The 14,213-nt window shown below is 44.5% G+C and overlaps 1 protein-coding gene across 1 annotated transcript in view; it reads left to right on the top strand.

Annotated features, from left to right (window-relative positions):
* Positions 1-12,617, top strand: part of USP35 (ubiquitin specific peptidase 35) — a 75,759-nt gene extending 63,142 nt beyond the window's left edge. Inside the window, exons 10-11 of the mRNA XM_089691505.1 lie at positions 5,010-6,237; positions 11,608-12,617. Of these exons, the coding sequence (XP_089547631.1) occupies positions 5,010-6,237; positions 11,608-11,775 (1,396 nt within the window). The 3' untranslated portion in view covers positions 11,776-12,617. The remainder of the gene's footprint in view (positions 1-5,009; positions 6,238-11,607) is intronic.
* The last annotated feature ends 1,596 nt before the right edge of the window (positions 12,618-14,213 follow it).

Raw genomic sequence — 14,213 nt, 5'->3', positions numbered from 1 at the left:
GAGAGCGGTGTCTCTGATGCCAAGGGAGAGTAGTTTATTAAGAAGGAGGGGGTGGTCAACTGTGTCGAAGGCCGCGGAGAGGTCCAGGAGGAGGAGGACAGAGTAGTCGCCTTTGGCTTTGGCGGTTAGCAGGTCTTTGGTGATTTTGAGGAGGGCGGTTTCGGTGGAGTGTAGGGGACGGAAGCCGGACTGTAGTGGATCAAGGAGGTTGTTGTCAGTTAGGTGGGCGCTTAGGCGGTCGTAGACTAAGCGCTCCAGGAGTTTGGAAGTGAGTGGCAGCAGGGAGATGGGTCTGAGGTTGTTTGGGTCAGAGGGGTCCAGGGAGGGCTTTTTGAGTATGGGGGTGATGTGCGCATGCTTTAGGGGGGAGGGGAATACGCCAGTAGAGAGGGAGAGATTGAAGATGTGGGTGAGGGAGCAGATGAGGGAAGAGGGGGGTGACTGGAGGAGTTGAGAGGGGATAGGGTCCAGGGGGCAGGTAGTGAGGCGGGCTTCTGAGAAGACCCTGGTGACTTCCTCAGTGGTAGCGGGGCTGAAGGAGTGCAGAGCTGGGGGGGTTATGGTAAGCGGGGTCTTGGGTGTGGAGGGGGGCAGTGCGGTTGCGAGCTCAGAGGAGGGAAGAGATGAGGGGGAGATGGGGGGGGGGGGCTAGGTGGGGAGGTAGATTGCGAGTTGACTATGTCCTGACGGATAGCATCAATCTTGTTGTGGAAATGAGTGGCAATTTCGTGGGCGGTGAGTGAGGTACTGAGTGGAGGAGGGGGGGGGGGGGGGGGGAGAGTAGGGAGTTGGGTGTTGATCAGGTTTACGAAGTAAGCCTGCTTGGCGGCATGGAGGGAGGAGGTGTAAGTGAGGAAGGCAGATTTGTAGAGGGAGAATGAACGGGGGGACCTGGTTTTGCGCCATAGTCTCTCTAGCGCGCGACTGCGACGTTTGAGGCATTTAGTGTGGTCGTTCTGCCAGGGTTGGAGCGGTCTGGGTTTGATGTAGCGTGTGGTTAGGGGTGCCAGAGAGTCTAGGGTAGCTGATAGTGAGTCGTTGTACGTGTTAGTGGCTAGGTCAGGACATGACAGTGGAAGGATGCTGTCGTGTAGGCGGTCGGCAGCTGAGTGGAGGGGGGCCGGGTTCAGGTTGCGGAGGTTGCGGCTGGTGATGGTTTGGCGCTCTGGGGGGGGGGAGTTAGGGGAAGGGGAGATGGAGAACGTGAGGAGGTGGTGGTCGGAGAGAGGGAAGGGGGTGTTAGAGAACTGGTTGAGGGTACAGAGGTGGGAGAAGACGAGGTCCAGGGTGTTCCCAATGATGTGGGTGGAGGATTGAGTGTGCTGTGTGAGCGTGAAGGAGGAGGTTAGGTGGAGGAGTTGGGTGGTAGCTGGGCTGTTGTCGTTGATGGGGATATTGAAGTCCCCGAGGATGATGGTTGCTAGCTCAGAGGAGAGGAAGAAGGGAAGCCAGGCGGCGAAGTCATCCAGGAAGCGGGGTATGGATCCGGGAGGCCTGTAGATCACTGCGATCCTTAGGGGGGTGGGGGTGAAGAGCCGGATACAGTGAGCCTCGAAGGAGGAGAAGGTTAGGGAGGGGGGGTTAGGGAGGACCTGGAAGGTGCTCAGCGGTGATAGGAGCAGGCCGACCCCACCACCTTTGTGACCGCTCAGTCTTGGTGAATGGGACCAGACGAGACCTCCATAGGAGAGTGCCGCAGGGGAGGTGGAGTCAGTGGCCTGTACCCAGGTTTCGGTGATGGCTAGGAGGTTGAGGGAGCGGGAGATAAAGAGGTCATGGATGGCAGTAAGTTTGTTGCAGACCGAGCGGGCGTTCAGGAGTGCAACCGAGAGAGGGAGGATGGATGCGGGGAGAAGGGGCACAGGTATGAGGTTGAGGGGGTTACGGCAGCTGGCGGGAGCAGGGGGGTCCCTAGAGGAGGGGTGAGGTGGCGAGGGGCCAGGGTTCGGGGAGATGTCCCCAGCGGATAGGAGAAGGAGAAGGGTGAGGAAGGTGGCATGGGGATGGGAAGTGCAGGAGCGTGTGGGAGCGTGTGGGTCTGATAGTGGTGGCACGTGGGTCGACGGGGGAGTGGAGTAGCAGGAGGAGGTGGTGAGTGCCGTAGTGGGGAGAGGGGAGAAGTGAAGGGGCAATGTAGAGCTGTTTTGGGGGGGTAGGCCGGTAGAGGGAGGTGATTTTTGGGATGGTGGAGAGGAAAACGAGGAGGAGGAGTGCAGGAGGCATGTTGGGGTGGGTGGAGTGACGGTTGGGTCAGGGGAGGTGAAGGGATACAGGTCAGGGCAGGGTGGTGTGGGGAATCTGTATTACCGTGGGAGAGTCATTTGAGTCCTTCTGTAGGGGTAGAGTGAGGGTGGAGGGCGGCAGCTGGTTGGCAGCAGTCTGTGGGTGCAGTAAGCTGGCGACCGTGGGTGCTGTGGCATGTCTTCAGTGAGTACGGTGGTTCGGCTAGCGGAGGGGTCGTAGGGTGCGATGGCTGGGGGTGTTGGTAGGCACGGCGACTGATGATGCTGGCGGCTCTGTGACTGGGGTTGTTGAGGCCAGGCGTCGGGTGCTGCGGGCTCGGCGTCGTGAGGCGCTGAAGGTGTTGAAGGGCGCAGCGTCAGGAGGTGTTGAAGGATCGTCGTCAGGGTCGAGCGGGGCGTTGCGGTAGCGATCGTCGGCCCTGCGTGGTTTGTGCTCAACCGTGATCTGTTGCGGCCGGTAGGAGAGACCGCGGCTTCAAGGGTCGTGGTGGGCCACTAGTCGCCGGGGCATCGCCAGAGGGAATAGCGTGTCGGAAAGCAGGGTGCTGGGCGAGGGGTCCCTAGTGGGGTGGCTGGCTGGTAGTCCCAGGTGGGGTGGTGGGCAGGGGATCCCTGGTGGGATGGTGGCCGTGCTATCCCTGGTGGGGTAGTAGCGATCACTGGAGGGATAGTGGCTTAGGGTCCCTGGAGGCTGGCGGTGTGATGGTGGTTGGGCTCCCTGGTGGGTAGTGGGCGCCCCTGGTGAAGTACCTGGTGTCCTGGAGCGTCGGGGTGGAGGTGGATCCCTGCTAGGTTAGCAGGACCGTTGGTGGTTGTGGTGGTAGCTTCCCGGAGGAGCGGAGGCGTCCCGCCGCGGCCGCAATTCCCGCCGTGATTCCAGCCACGGCTGGCAGGATATATATGAAAATATATGAAAAATATTTTAAAAAATACATTTCAAATATACTGTATGTCTTTAAAAATACATTTTTGGATTGCATTTACAAATATATGTAAAAATATATATTAAAACGACTTTTTTATGTGATAACATTTTTAAAAAAATATATATTGTTTCAATATATTCTTCAGATGTTTTTTAACATATAAAGAAGGCATTTTAATATATATTTTTACATCTATTTGTAAATGCATTCCAAAAATGTAGATTTGTATTTTTAAAGACATACAGTATATTTGAAATGTATTTTTAAAAGTATTTTTTATATATTTTGTAATAAAAACACATTTCAACATGCAGTACATACACATATATATATATATATATATATATATACATATATATATATATATATATATATTTATTGAAAGATATTGAATATGGTCGAAATTTTATAATTTCAAATATATTTCAATATATTTGGGAAGAATATTTTTAAAATATATTTCAAATATATTTTTCTTTCATGTGGGAGGGGCCAGTAAATTCTTCCGAAACCTTCTGTGCTTCAACAGTAAGAAAAAAAAGTTCATACTCACAAAATTAAAGTATGGGAATACAAAATATGTATTGAAATCTTGGGTATCACTGTGGGGGAATGAAGGTTTTGGAGGGATTAGGGGACTCAGCAGACATGATAGTCCCGTAGAGATGAAGTCTCTAGATGGCTGGAGGTAATTTTGGAGGATGAGGTCTTTGAAGGCAGCTGGGAATCTCTTCAGGAGTTTTTATGTATTTCAGGTACTTCTATAGCGCCATCAATTTACGCAGCACTTTACATATATATTGTACAGTCACATCAGTCCCTAACCCTCAAGGGGCGAACAATCTAAGGTCCCTAACTCACATTCATACATACTAGGGACAATTTAGACAGGAGGCAATTCACCTACCAGCATGTCTTTAGAGTGTGGGAGGAAACTGGAGTACCTGGAGGAAACCCACGCAAGCACAGGAAGAACATGCAAACTCCACGCAGGAGGCGCCATGGTTGGGAATCGAACCCATGACCCATTTACTGCAAGGCAGACGTGCTAACCACTAAGCCACTGTGCTGCCCCAAGTAGGGGCAATGTGGGAGATTGTAGGGCACTGGGGGGCTAGGGGGCATTCTGGGACACTGTTGGGAGCACTATGAGGGGCTGGAGGCTCTGCAGCAAGCAGGGGGGCACTGTAGGGGTCTTGGGGGTGCTGTCAAAGGTTGGTAGGCATGGAGGGATCCTAGGGGGCTGTGGGTACAGGGACAGGCATTACAATACGGTAGCTAGGAGGCACTATGGGAGGTTTGGGGATCGGCAGCTAGGAGACCCTGGAGGAAGGAGGCTGTGGTCCACAGCCCAGCGGTTGAGAACCACTGCTCTAGAGCATGTCTCGGCAGTATGTATTTTCTTGTAAGGTCCTTGCAGGAGGAGCTGCTGGGAGCTTAATACTGATGTAGGCACACCCCCATAACTACATCTCCCAAGAGCCCTTCTCCTACATACATTTTGTAGGCAGGTTTATGTGAGCTACGGCAGCTGCACTGATTTCTTTCCCAATAAAACATTGCTGCTTAATTGGGAGAGGGATAGGTAGTCATCCAGTAGGGTCCAAATAGGAGCTCACTGGAATTCTAGCAGGTCAGCAGGTATTTTTTTTGTAGCTGCAGGGTTGTTATTGATTAAACATAAGTAAATGTGTATGCTTTGCAAAGATGTTAAACATGCACTTCAAGGTGTTCTTCCCTTTATTAAGATTTCTTTGTGACACCCAAGGCCAAGTGTGACTTCTTTTTATTGAATGTATTTTTGAGATTTTCATCTCTGATTTGATGTTCTCTTTCAAAGGCTTCACGAAGAAGAGAAAACTGGAAAGAGAATTTCCCAAACCTTGGCCCAAACTAGCAGTAGCTTACAATCAAAGAAGACCCTCTTGGGTAACAGGACATTAGTAGAGCAGATGTTTGGTGGAAGAATTGTTACCAAAATTCGGTGTCTGAAATGTCAGTGTGTTTCGGCAAGGGAAGAAGCCTTTACTGACTTATCTTTGGCTTTTCCTCCAAGTGACTTCGCTAAGAAAAAGGTTCCTCAAATCTCTAGTTCCTCCTCACCAGTAGAAGAGGTAGGACCATATAATGTTCACACAAAAACCAAAGCTCATGCCTCACAAACCACAGATTCTATAGATGTAAGGTGGCAACAGAAAATTGAGGAAAATCAAGGTAAAACGACCTCACCTGAAGCCTTGAAGATTCCTGGAAAAGATGGCACTAAGGACAAAGATGAAAATAATTGTATGGTGGTTGGCATTCGGAATTTGAGCACCATCAACTCCTTTGAAAAAGCGGGTATCAAAAAATGTTCCCTTACCCTTTCTGATCTGATCAATCATTTCTTATGCCCAGAGATGTTGACCGAAGAAAATAAATATCGATGTGAAACTTGTCTGTCCTTACAAGACGCAGAGAAAATTGTGGAGCTTTCCACTGGTCCACGATACCTTATTTTGACTTTGCTCAGGTTTTCGTTTGATTTGAAGGCCATGAGGAGGAGAAAAATCTTGGACAATGTGTCCATTCCGCTGATTCTCAAGTTACCCATCCATGTGCCTTCTTCTCCTCAGCCAGAGAATGCAACTTCAGAAATGGGCAGTAGATGCACCTCTGTGAAGGTCCACCAGTCTGCAACCTATGACTTGTGTACTGTGATTGTACATTCGGGACTGTCTTCTGAAAGTGGTCACTACTATTGTTATTCTAGAGAGTGCATGGACACCGATAGCCACAAACCACCCAGTGCTGATATGAAAAGATTTCCTCCGGAAAAACATCTGGACATGGAGATACAGTGGTACCTCTTCAATGACACCAGAGTGACTTTCTCATCTTTTGAATCTGTCAGCAATGTAACATCCTTTTTTCCCAAGGATACGGCCTATGTGCTCTTCTACAGGCACCGGCCACAAGAACTTCCTGAGGCATCACAAGGCTTAGAAGAAGCCAAGCCACATGGTGACACCTCTCTGAACAAGGAGCTAATGGAAGCAATTTCTAAAGACAACATCAAGTATTTGCAGGTGAGCTTTCACCTTTCACCTTATCCACTTCAGTCCCAAAGCCATTTTTCAATTTTGAACACATTTTAGGCCTGAAGATTAGTTTAAACCCTCAAACATTAATATATATTTTCTGAAAGCAGAGACTCTGGAGAATAAAAGAGCGGTATTTGCAATTGTTTTGCCACCTAACACAATGGCAAGAACGGTTTATCAAACCCATATTGTTAGTAAAATATACACTCAATACGTGTTCATTTTAGTGCACACAAACAAAATATACAGTATTACCCAATTATTTGGTAAAATACAAAAGATGAGGTTGTGTCAAATAAATAAATGCCCAACGTGTGAAGCCTTAAATCTGATATAATAATAATCTTCAGTACCCAAAGGGTAAAAGCCCCCTACAGGTCATCATTTTAGAGTTAACCATGAATAATGGGCCTTGAATTATTGCACCCCTCCAGCATTCACGCCAATATAGAATCCTATTTGACAGTTTAAATGTTTAACCACTTGACCTTCCGAAGGTTTTACCCCCTTCATGATCAGGACTTTTTTTTTTTTCAGCACTGTGCTACTTTAACTGCCAATTGCTTGGTCATGCGACACTATACCCATGTTCAATTTTTATTATTTTTTCATTCAAATAGAGATTTCCTTTGGTGGTATTTAATCACCACTGGGTTTTTATATTTGTTGCTATATAAACGAAAAAAATATCGCAAATTTAAAAAAAACATGTTTTTCTTAGTTTCTGTTATAAAATTTTGCAAAGAAATAATCTTTCTTTTAGGCCAAAATTTATTCTGCTAAATTCCTTCGGTAAAAATGACTCAATTATGATATATATATATATATATATATATATATATATATATATATATATATATATATATAGTGTGTGTGTGTGTGTGTGTGTGTGTGTGTGTGTGTGTGTGTGTGTGTGTGTGTGTGTGTGTGTGTGTGTGTGTGTGTGTGTGTGTGTGTGTGTGTGTGTGTGTGTGTGTGTGTGTGTGTGTGTGTGTGTGTGTGTGTGTGTGTGTGTGTGTGTGTGTGTGTGTGTGTGTGTGTGTGTGTGTGTGTGTGTGTGTCACTAGGGTTGTTGATTCGAATCCCAGCCACGGCACCACCTGCCTGGAGTTTGCGTGTTCTGCCTGTGTGAGTTTCCTCTGTGTACTCCGGTTTCCTCCCACACTCCAAAGACATGCTGGTAGGTTAATTGGCTCCTGTCTAAATTGTCCCTAGTATGTGTATGTGTGAATGTGAGTTAGGGACCTTAGATTGTACACCCCTTAAGGGTTAGGGACCGATGTGAATGTACAATATATATATATATAAATATATATGTAAAGCGCTACATAAATTGAAGGCGCTATATAAGTACCTGAAATAAATATATTTATTTAGTGTGTGTGTATATATATATATATATATATATCAGGGGTGGACTGACAACCCATGGGGCCCCTGGGCAATAGGGGATCATGGGGCCCCTGTGTCCTTGCCCAAACTCAAAAAAGCCTATGAAAAAGGTACCAGGGGCATCTCATGGGGCCCCCTTCTGACCCCGGGCCCTTGGGCAGTGCCCGAGTTTCCAAATGGTCAGTCCGCCTCTGATATATATATATATATGTGTATGTACCTATCTATCTATAGTGTGTGTGTATGTATGTATATGTGTGTGTATGTATATATATATATATACAGTCAGGTCCATAAATATTGGGACATCGACACAATTCTAACATTTTTGGCTCTATACACCACCACAATGGATTTGAAATGAAACAAACAAGATGTGCTTTAACTGCAGACTGTCAGCTTTAATTTGAGGGTATTTACATCCAAATCAGGTGAACAGTGTAGGAATGACAACACTTTGCACATGTGCCTCCCACTTGACAAGGGACCAAAAGTAATGGGACAGAATAATAATCATAAATCAAACTTTCACTTTTTAATACTTGGTTGCAAATCCTTTGCAGTCAATGACAGCCTGAAGTGTGGAACGCATAGACATCACCAGACGCTGGGTTTCATCCCTGGTGATGCTCTGCCAGGCCTCTACTGCAACTGTCTTCAGTTCCTGCTTGTTCTTGGGGCATTTTCCCTTCAGTTTTGTCTTCAGCAAGTGAAATGCATGCTCAATCGGATTCAGGTCATTGCATAACATTCCACTTCTTTCCCTTAAAAAACTCTTTGGTTGCTTTTGCAGTATGCTTTGGGTCATTGTCCATCTGCACTGTGAAGCGGCGTCCAATGAGTTGTGAAGCATTTGGCTGAATATGAGTAGATAATATTGCCCAAAACACTTCAGAATTCATCCGGCTGCTTCTGTCAGCAGTCACATCATCAATAAATACAAGAGAAGCAGTTCCATTGGCAGCCATACATGCCCACGCCATGACACTACCACCATCATGCTTCACTGATGAGGTGGTATGCTTAGGATCATGAGCAGTTCCTTTCCTTCTCCATACTCTTCTCTTCCCATCACTCTGGTACAAGTTGATCTTGGTCTCATCTGTCCATAGGATGTTGTTCCAGAACTGTGAAGGCTTTTTTACATGTCGTTTGGCAAACTCTAATCTGGCCTTCCTGTTTTTGAGGCTCACCAATGGTTTCCATCTTGTGGTGAACCCTCTGTATTCACTCTGGTGAAGTCTTCTCTTGATTGTTGACTTTGACACACATACACCTACCTCCTGGAGAGTGTTCTTGATCTGGCCAACTGTTGTGAAGGGTGTTTTCTTCACCAGGGAAAGAATTCTTCGGTCATCCACCACAGTTGTTTTCCGTGGTCTTCCAGGTTTTTTGGTGTTGCTGAGCTCACCGGTGCGTTCCTTCTTTTTAAGAATGTTCCAAACAGTTGTTTTGGCCACGCCTAATGTTTTTGCTATCTCTCTGATGGGTTTGTTTTGTTTTTTCAGCCTAATGATGGCTTGCTTCACTGATAGTGACAGCTCTTTGGATCTCATCTTGAGAGTTGACAGCAACAGATTCCAAATGCAAATAGCACACTTGAAATGAACTCTGGACCTTTTATCTGCTCATTGTAATTGGGATAATGAGGAAATAACACACACCTGGCCATGGAACAGCTGAGAAGCCAATTGTCCCATTACTTTTGGTCCCTTAAAAAGTGAGAGGCACATATGCAAACTGTTGTAATTCCTACACCGTTCACCTGATTTGGATGTAAATACCCTCAAATTAAAGTTGACAGTCTGCAGTTAAAGCACATCTTGTTTGTTTCATTTCAAATCCATTGTGGTGGTGTATAGAGCCAAAAATGTTAGAATTGTGTTGATGTCCCAATATTTATGGACCTGACTGTATATATATATATATATATATATATATATATATATTACAGCTGTTTGGCTCCTTTTTAAATCCTAATGATAACAGAAATCAACCAAATAGCCCCGATCAAAAGTTTCCCTCCCCTGGAATGTTTGTCCTTGACACACACAGATTAAAATGTCAATTAAAGGTTCATTTCCCACATTCGTGGCTTTTTAAATTGCAATGAGTGTCTGTGTATAAATAGTCAATGAGTGTGTTAGCTCTCACGTGGATGCACTGAGCGTCACTCACTTGGGGCCTTCTGCCCTTTGCAGTGCTTTTGCAGTAGCTAATTACATCTGCATGGCTGTGGGGTGTTTGGCTCCCATGCCACATCTAACTAGGACTCCTCCCATCCTGGCATTTTTATGGGCAGTGACTACATCCATTACATCACTTTTTCAAAAAGGGGGCCTAACACCCAATTACATAATTCCCTATTAGCATACTCATTTGGGACAGAGCCACCTAGTGGCAGACTAGCTAACTGCACCTGCTTACTTGCTGACAGTGTAGCCCAGCTGCACAGACCCACTACTTTCCACATACTGGTGGAAGGCAGAGGTGGCCTTCTGGGCAAAACAATGGCTGGTGTGCACCACCCACTGACTCCATGAGCTGGAATGGGACCAACTGCAAATAAAGCAAGTTTTATCAAGCTGGTGTTATGATATTGGACTAATTTGAGGACATTTTGTCATGCGTGTAAGAGAGTTCTGCAGAGATGCAATCCGTTGGCTGACCCTCCTCAGCCTTCCATACAGAAGAAAATATATTTGATACATATTTTTAAAATATTCTTTCCAAATATCTGGCCATATTCAATATATTTCAATAAATATATATATATATATATATATATATATATATATACTGGATGTTGAAATGCATTTTTATTACAAGATATATGAGAAATATTTTTAAAAATACATTTCAAATATACTGTATGTCTTTAAAAATACAAATCTACATTTTTGGATTGCATTTACCAATATATGTAAAAATATATATTAAAATGACTTTTTTATATGTTAAAAAAAATCAGAAAAATATATTTAAAAAAAATTAATTTAAAAAAAAATATTTCATATATTTTGTAATATATAAAAACGCATTTCGACATGCAGTATAGTTTTATATTTTTAAAATATAGTTTTCACATTTTTTTTAACATATAAAAAAGTAATTTTAACATATATTGGTTGAGGTGATTCTAGCCGTATAAGTGCACTTGCGACAGAAACAATTGAGTACTGACGTGATACTTTTTTATTTGCACTAACATACAATTTTGAAGACAAGCTTTCGGGGTATGTCCCCTATATTGGCAAATGCATTCCAAAAATGTAGATTTGTATATATATATATATATATATGTGTGTATGTATATATATGTATATATATATATATATATATATATATATATATATATAAATATATTTTGAAAAAGATCTGAAGAATATATTTGAAAACATATATATTTTAAGAATATATATTATTTAAATATATTCTTCACTTTTTTTTAACATATTATATATATATATATATATATATATATATATTAAATGTGGTAAAAATTATATGTCAATATATTTGGGAAGAGTATATGTTAAAAAAAAGAATATATTAAAAATATTTTTACAAAATTTTAAAAATATATTTTTTTAAAATATATTCTTCAGATTTTCTTTAAGATATAAAAAAGTAATTTTAACATATATTTTTACATATATTTGTAAATGCATTGAAATATATTTTGAAATATATTGAATTTGGCCAAAATTGTAGTATTTCAAATATATGTCAATATATTTGGGAAGAATATTTTTTAAATATATTTCAAATATATTTTTCTTCCATGTGGGCAAGACCCTTAAACCGGTTTGATGTGATGTATCCTAAGTCTCTGAAACACCCTCCCTTCCACTGATTGCTGCAAATTTGAACTGGTGGGACTCTTGATGTTGAAGGTGTTTTTAAAGCGCACTTGTTCTCGAAAAAGTTCCCAACCCTTTGGATTTGTTTTCTTTTTCCTAGGAACAAGAAAAGGAAGCCAGGAACACAGCAGCTTACATTTCCCCACTCCTGAAATCTCCTCTATGGTGGCAGGACTTCGACAAGGACAGCGATGATGACGGCTCATCAGGAGGACTCGGCCCAACGGCTGGGGGGGCTTCTGGAACATTTCATGGTCTGGTGTTTTAGAAGATCCTCTTGTGATGGCCCCTCAGCAGGATCATTGCACATATTTATTTTTTCCTGGACTAGGGGTATATAGAGTGAAGATTATAGAAGGGTGGGTGCAGCTGGTGGGACCTTTATTTGTTTGGATCCCTGATCAACACCATCAGGAACAGGCTGAGACATAAATGGAAACATTCGCTTTACACCCAAGAAAAAAACCCCACAACTGTCTGTCCTATGCATCCATTTACCATTTATCCATTTTTTTTTATTTATCTGTAATACTGGAAAAAACATTAATGAACTTCAATGTAAACTATCCAAAACCAAGCAAAGATAATGCGGTAATTAAAATGACCCCCCCCCCAAAAAAAATAAAAAAGAATACTTTTATTTCACATAAAGATAAAATCCCTATAACAAAAAAAGTATACCGTATTTTCTGGCATATAAGACGACCCCCTACTTTTCCTGGTAAAATATAGGGTTTGGGCTATACTTGCCATATAAGACTACCCCTCTTCCAACACACACCAAATAAAAATTAAAAAACATCAGATTTGATTTCAATATGGTATGGTATTTCAGTATGGTATTCCAATGATGGGGTGCAATTCCTCCCATTGATAACAATGATGGGGTGCTATTCCTCCCACTGACACCAATAACGGGGCACGATTCCTCGCTCTGACACCAATGATGGGGCACTATTCCTCTCACTGATACCAATGATGGGGCACTATTCCTCCCACTGATACCAATGATGGGGCACTATTCCTCCCACTGATACCAATGATGGGGCACTATTCCTCCCACTGATACCAATGATGGGGCACAATTCCTCCCACTGACACCAATGAGGGGGCACTATTCCTCCCACTGATACCAATGATGGGGCACTATTCCTCCCACTGATACCAATGATGGGGCACTATTCCTCCCACTGATACCAATGATGGGGCACTATTCCTCCCACTGATACCAATGATGGGGCACAATTCCTCCCACTGACACCAATGATGGGACACTATTCCTCCCACTGACACTGATGGAGTACTATTTCTCCCACTGACACCAATGATGGGACACTATTCCTCCCACTGACACCAATGATGGTGCCCCATCATTAGTGTCAGTGTGTGAGGAATAGTGTCCCATCATTAGTGTCAGTGGGAGGAATAGTGTCCCATCATGGGTGTCAGTGGGAGGAATAGTGTCACATCATGGGTGTCAGTGGGAGGAATAGTGCCCCATCATTGGTGTCAGAGCAAGGAATCGTGCCCCATCATAGGTGTCAGAGCGAGGAATCGTGCCCCATCATTGGTATCAGTGGGAGGAATAGTGCCCCATCATTGGTATCAGTGGGAGGAATAGCGCCCCATCATTGGTCTCAGTGGGAGGAATCGTGCCCCATCATTGGTATCACTGGGAGGAATAGTGCCCCATCATTGGTGTCAGTGGGAGGAATAGTGCCCCGTCTTTGGTGTCAGTGGGAGGAATAGTGTCCCAACATTGGTGTCAGTGGGAGGAATAGTACCCCATCATTGGTGTCAGTGGGCTAAGGAATAGTACCCCATCGTTGGTGTCAGTGGGGGTGGAATAGTGCCCCATCGTTGGTGTCAGTGGGGGGGGGGGGAATAGTGCCCCATCGTTGGTGTCAGTGGGGAGGAGAAATAATGCCCCATCGTTGGTGTCAGTGGGGGGAGGAATAGTGCCCCATCATTGGTGTCAGTGGGGGGAGGAATAGTGTCCCATCGTTGGTGTCAGTGGGAGGAATAATGACCCATCATTAATATCAGTGAGACCAACGATGGCCCACTATTCCTCCCACTGACACCAATGACACTTGCTGACCCCTGTTCCAGCATACGTGGTTGCAGCAGCACCTCTGCACGGCACACTTACCGGCCGCTCCCTCACTCGATTTTCGTGGGGCCGCTCGGCTCCGCCTCCTTGCCTGTGATTGGCCGCCTGTGTGCCTTTCCTGAGCTACAGTTCTGGTGCCCAATCACCGGTGAGGAGGCGGAGCCGAACGGCCGCGCGAACATCGAGCGGCCAAACTGAATGAAGGAGCAGCCAGGCTTCCTGGACTGGATCGTCGTGGGACTGGGACCGAAGCCAGGTAAGAAACAGCAGCCCCCTGCCCACCCCTGTACTTAGTGTCCCTTCCGTTGGAAGCACCGCACGGCCCCCCTAAAAAGTGCCGCCCTGACACCAAGTGTCAGCATGCCGTATACCGACGTATAAGACGACCCCCGACTTTTGAGAAGATTTTCATGGGTTAGAAAGTCGTCTTATACGTCGGAAAATACGGTACTTTTATTTCACATAAAGATAAAATCCCTATAACAAAAAAAACCCTCATTGTTGGATACAATATTTATGTATTACTGTAATTTTAGTAAAATTACTCCCATAGTGCGTATGGTCTGGATGCTGATGCTGGCTGTTGTAAATTT

The sequence above is a fragment of the Staurois parvus genome, unplaced genomic scaffold (genome assembly GCF_062004578.1).
Source record: "Staurois parvus isolate SC_StPar_1 unplaced genomic scaffold, SC_StPar_1.0 ptg000563l, whole genome shotgun sequence".
Taxonomy (NCBI): Eukaryota; Metazoa; Chordata; class Amphibia; order Anura; family Ranidae; genus Staurois; species Staurois parvus.
This window is presented reverse-complemented; position numbering and strand designations above follow the sequence as displayed.